Below are 6,059 nucleotides of genomic sequence, written 5' to 3'. Positions count from 1 at the left end.
CTTCTCCTTCTCCTTTTTCTTTTTTCTTTCATCCCCATTGTCTTTTTATGCTTATGATTTTTATTTTCTAGATGTATTTTTTCTCTACTCTAAGTTTAAGACTATTTCAGTTTACTTTCTTCTTTCTAAGCTACTTCAACTAACTCTTCTTGTCTAGTCATTGGTCTTTATTTGCATTTTGTCTTCATTCAGGTTTTCTACAATCCCAGGACTTTTTTGCTTAAGACTAATTATTGACTTAGGCCAAGTATTAGCAGTCAAATTTGTACATTTCTAGTTTCCTCAGTTTTTCTGTGATAAGTAGGTGACACCTGGGCTCTGGGTTACTGTAACAAATACCTGACCTCAACCATTTATTGAGAAGAAATATGTCATTTAGGCCTACAGTTTTGAATGTTCTGATATATCAATGATTGGTGCAGAATTTTTGGGTCTGTGGCAAGACAACACATCATCACCAGCAGTGACAGAGATGATAAGGCAGGGGCTGTGGTCGCCAACCCCTTCAAGGGCATGATCTGCATGGCCTGAGCAACTCCACTAAGCCCCATCTCTTGGGGTCTTTACCACTTCCTGATAGCTCTACATGGGTGCCAGTTCTGTACCACATGGCCCTGGGGCACATCTAAGAGCCAAACCATACAACCACCTTGCATAAAAATTTAATAAAAATGTAAAATAAATGATATATAAAATTAAAGGAGCTTTTGAGGATAATGAGGTCTTGTGTTAGTGACTTCTAGCTCAGCTGTGGAGTTACAACAAAACTGTGTTTTAAATCTTTCAGCAATTAATCTCCCCATTGTTGCTCAGCTAATGGCTCTGGGTGACTTTTGCTACTTCTTTTATTATAAAATACATTTTAAAACAATTTATTAAATGCTCAAAGTTGTTAGAGCCATGGATTCATTAATAATGTATAAATTATATACTATTAAGTTGATTAGACATATTTTTATTTCTTTACTGAAACTAGAGTTTATTTATTTGGATTTTAACTTAATACAAATTATTATGTAACCACCATGATTTATGTGACCCTTTGCAAAATTATATGATTTTTTTATATTGGGGATTGAACCCAGGACCTTTGTATTGAGCTACATTCCTGGCCCTCTTTTAATTTACATTTATTTAGTGACAAATTCTTAAGAAATTCCCAGGCTGTTTTCACACTTTCCATCCCCCTGCCTCAGTCTCCCAGAGTGCTGAAATTACAGGGTTCTAACACCACACCCACTTTATACATGTATTCTTAAAAAATATGAGAAAGTGAGAATCTCAAATATTGTCAGTGTGCAAATTCAGCAGAATAATCCAATATAGTCCTATAGACCATAATAGTAGTGGGTTTTCCATAGGACTGGCAATGTCAGAAGTTGTTGACTTGAGCCTTTTACAGTTCAGCATATTAATATGGCTTTATGTTTTGTACCTCATGTTTATGCTTTCCTCTGGATGATTGAGACCAAGATAAAGCAAGACATATATAACAAATGTAGCTTTTGTATCTGACAAGGTCAGTCAAATCCCTTCAGGATTTACCCTGAAACCCTGTACCACAATTTGTAGATCTTTTGTCAGTGTCAGCCATGTGGATGAGTCATGGTCATTGCTTGACCTGTGACAGCCTGAGAGAATGTTTTCTCTCTAGGTGACTCTCCTTAGACACACTATACATCGTCAATCACCTTTCTCTGTGGCCTCATAATATTCTTGAACAGAAAATTTGGGACACCACTGAGTTACAGGATGTTACAGTACAGGTTCTCTTATGTCCTGAGTCCTCACTGACCTGGAAGGGCTAGGGTCAAAATGTAGGCTGCCCTTGCAGCCCTTGTTTTTCTCTAATTTTTTGGTCTGCAAACTTAAGTTGTTAACCCTCCAGAAGAGAAGTCTAATGATATTATTACCCTAAATTCATGTACCTACAATATTTGAATGTCAATGGAATACCCATCTCTGACAAAACTAAACAAAAAAGAAGGATATAAATGAAGGACCATTTTGTAATGAAAAAAATATATATATCTGTATATACAAAATAGTTAGGACAGCTATTTAGCTACTTCTCTTTGTTCAATGAGAAGAAAGATTTGTACTAAAAGTGTTTAGACAAGCTATCATGTCTGCATCTTGTACTATGAATAATTACTACGAAGACAACAATATGCAATATATTAATGATTATAACTGTCCTACTAACCTGTTCTGAAACTGTCTCATTGCTATTCTTTCTCAATAAAATTAGTTTAAAAAAAGACAGTGAGAATCTCAACTTGTAATATTTGTTCAATGCTGTATTTGTCACTATGATACTTGTAGAAGTTGATGTCCCTTATAAATTAAAATCTGCCTTTAAAAGGATGAGAATATATAATAACTCTTCAATAATACAGCATTTAAATTATATTTATGTAATTCAAGTACAAAATTTCCATGTCAAAGAAGAAGATACATATGCATTATCTAATTCAATAGTAATTGCAGTAAAATAATGATTTTTAATGTTTATGTTTGTGGTTTTGGTTTGTACATCTTTGGAGAAATACATTTCTAATTTTTATGATTAGTTTATTTTTGTGGTTTATAGTAGATAATAAATGTATCTATCATGAAGGATATATATTATATTAATTTATATAATATTATTATATAATAATATAATACATAATATTTTTCTTCCCCTTCTGCCTCTTGTCCCCATCCCCAGCCCCCTTCCTTTCTCCACACTATGTAATTCCTTTTTCCTCTCATCTATTTTTTATTTTTCTTTTACATCATGTATACTTTAAGTTTCTCATATAAGAAACCATGCAATATTTAACCTTCTGCATCTGACTTATTTCACTTAGCATTATGGTCTCAAGGTGAGTTCCTTTTCTTAAAAATCACTTAAATTTATCCTTTTCATGGCCGAGTGCTATATATACTTATATATAGATACATGGATAATGGATAATGTTCTTCATGCATTCACCTACTGATTGTCTTATAAGCTGCTTCTAATTTGCCTATTACTAATTATGGTGCTATAATTTTAGTGAAAGACTGATCATAATAATTTGTCTCTTTGTAATTCTTTATGCCTTTGTTTGTTTTTTTTTTTGGTGGAACTGGGGATTGAACTCAGGCCCTTGCACTTGCCAGGGAAGTGCTCATTCTATTGAGCCATCTCTCCAGCCCTCTTTATGCTTTTGTTTTCTCAATTATTACTCAGGAAGTAGTTGTAGTTTAAAACACAGTTTCTAAACTTATGGCTCGGTTACTCTTTTCTTGTTACTCGACACCCAGAATGAAGGGAGGGAAGGTTTATTTAGCTCACAGTTGGTGGAGGTTTCAGTCCATACTCAGCTGGCTCCAAGGCAGAGTAGCACACAGCAAAGAGCAGCAGTTCATGGCAGTGGCAAAGGGCAGAGAGCAAGTGGAGTGGCAGCAGCTCAGGCAGCAGCCAGCCTCTCTCTCCCCTTCTTACACTTTAATGCCAATTACCTGTCCCAGGGCATGTGCAGCATCCACACCCATAATAACCCGTCTCAAACTGTAGGAGTTACCCCATGACTTCATGAGGCTTTGGGGGGACACCACAAACCATAACACCTTATGACCATGAGTTTTCCTTACCTGTGAAAGATATTTAAAGATTAAGAAAGTAAAATATCTGACTCCTATAAGACAATCTTATAAAGATGATGACATGATTGATACATGAAAATTTTAGTGCTTATATTTGTCTCTTTGTCCTTTTGCCTTGCTGTTGATAGACTGTCTGAATTAAACAGTACACACTTTCTTGAAAAATTTTCTTTTAACTCTTTAAGTAATAAAGTTTTTAAATATCTGAACATAAGTCAACAAATAGTTGGGAACAGCGCTGAAACATCTTGTGTAGTAGGGACGTCTAGCCTGGGACAATCACATTTATTGAAGAACACTATTAACAAGTGATTCCCTAAACTTCAGATATTGATACCTCTTGCATTAGAAGTAGGCGCTATTTTGTGGACCTAAATTTTGAATTATATGTTATGTTTTTTGTGTTGTAAGAAAGTTTGCTTTTGATCAGAAGACTGTCATTTGTATTGTGAGTTAGTTTATTGTTCCACTCTACTTTAACAAAACCAGAATCAGCACCCTCTCTGATTTAGAGGGGCTTTAAATCATTACAGAATTTATTTTTAAGCTGCTGTAACCTGCAATCCTTTTCACTGAAACACAATTATCTGATACTACTTAAAGCATATTGTTCATATTAACAAAAGTCTTAACACACTTTCATTTTTCTAAGGCTTCTTGTAATGTGGCATTTATCCAGTGTCCTAGTTAATGCATAGAACAGTGCTAAATTATGCATTTTGACCTTGAATATTTTCATTTTGATCTAAGCTTCCTTTTATCTGCCTGGTTCATCAGAAGAAACTTCAGTTTGTCTTACTTTAGTTTTATTTTATGGTGAGAAACTTAGTATCTATTTTCCTGAATAAATATTTATATTGTGTCAGACTGTTTTTATAGCGGCTTCATGCTTTCAGAGCCATTATCCTTCTTTCTTTATTTAATTCAAGATACACAGGCCCATTTATAATTTATTGAGGACTCGAGGAGATGAGAGTTCATCCTCTGGTAGCTCTGGCTCTGGGGTAGGGGAAAGCCTTGGTTTTGATCATTTTCCTTTAGGGACAAGGAGCTGTTCTTTCTGTGTGTTGAGCAGAGGTTATAAAGATGCCAGACTGCACAGGGAGTCATTCTGAGTAAGTGTGTGAGTAGCAGCCTGGGTTCCTGTGTCCCATATCATGTCTTGCTAAAAGCGATGGCAAAAGCCAGGATAGACTGCTGCTGCCACTGACCTTGGCCAAAACAGGTCTTAATGCCTTGCAGCCAACAATTTGCTATTTCAGATACCTTGATAACTGTTTCCAAGTTACTACAGCATGCTCTGTGAAACCAAAAGTACTAATTGTTTTTTTATTTTTTTGGCAATTTCTGTGCATGACCAACATAAAAGACACAGTAAATAAATATTTAGATATATTCAGATATATGTTCAGGTGTTTGATACATCTGAATATTCTATACCTTTAGGTTTCACTATTATTCTCATGTTGAAATTAATTCATCATGCATGAATCTCAATGCCCTCTTTATTGATTATACATGAGTTGTTATTTCATTTTTTTTTTTTACCTTTGAATTGTTCTTGGTTGTTAAGGTTGCCTCAATTCATGTGGGATGTGTTAATGGACTGTTTTCTGGTTCCAGAGTCACGTTAATGCAATATTCACGGACCTCAACCTCACTATATGTGACCTTTAAGGTGGCCACTGGCAATGACGGAGCGAGGAGTTGCTGGATGTGAGATTAGTAATCTCATAGGCTTGTTTTTTAGTTAGCTCTACTGATGCCATCAAGCGCACTGAAATTCTGACAAGACATACATAAAAATTTACTTAGAAATATATTTTATAAAATACAGACATGGGGCTGGGGACATAGCTCGGTGGAATAAGTGCTTGCTTGGCAAGTGCAAGATCCTGAGTTCCATCCCTGGTACCACAAAAAAAATAAATAAAATAAAATAAAATAAAATATAGATGCGTAGCACTGGCTATCACACTGCTAATGCTATCCGTACTTGTCATAAGGAGAGTAAGAATCTTCTCTTCTTTTGCTTTCAGCCTGCGGAGAGACTCTCCAGGAATCCATGGGCAACCTCTCCTCTCCAGGATTCCCCAACGGCTACCCGTCCTACACACACTGCATCTGGAGGGTCTCTGTGACCCCCGGGGAGAAGGTATTTTAAAGCACGCAATTCTGTCTTAGTCTACTATAAGTGAGAAGCTTGATCATTGGCAAATATGGTCTCCTTTATCATTTATTCTTATTTCACTTTCAGATAGCTGGAAAATTAATAGTGGAAATTGCCCATGAGGAATTTTTAGATGATACAATTTTAAAATGAAAATGCTATAGAAAAGGTGACATAATACAAACTGTATTCTCAGACATAACAAAATTACAAGTCAGTATCGGGAAGATAAGTATGAAAAGCCACATGTCTA

General features: G+C 35.5%; 1 protein-coding gene across 1 annotated transcript in view; it reads left to right on the top strand.

Annotated features, from left to right (window-relative positions):
• Tll1 (tolloid like 1) overlaps window positions 1-6,059 on the top strand; it is a 221,981-nt gene that overhangs the window by 144,017 nt on the left and 71,905 nt on the right. Inside the window, exon 9 of the mRNA XM_023714616.1 lies at window positions 5,676-5,791. Coding sequence (XP_023570384.1) covers window positions 5,676-5,791 — 116 coding nt within the window. The remainder of the gene's footprint in view (window positions 1-5,675; window positions 5,792-6,059) is intronic.

Source organism: Octodon degus, unplaced genomic scaffold, assembly GCF_000260255.1.
Source record: "Octodon degus isolate 3935 unplaced genomic scaffold, OctDeg1.0 scaffold00036, whole genome shotgun sequence".
NCBI classification, from domain to species: domain Eukaryota; kingdom Metazoa; phylum Chordata; class Mammalia; order Rodentia; family Octodontidae; genus Octodon; species Octodon degus.
Note: the sequence above shows the minus strand (reverse complement) of the source record. Positions and strands in the feature narration are given on the sequence as shown.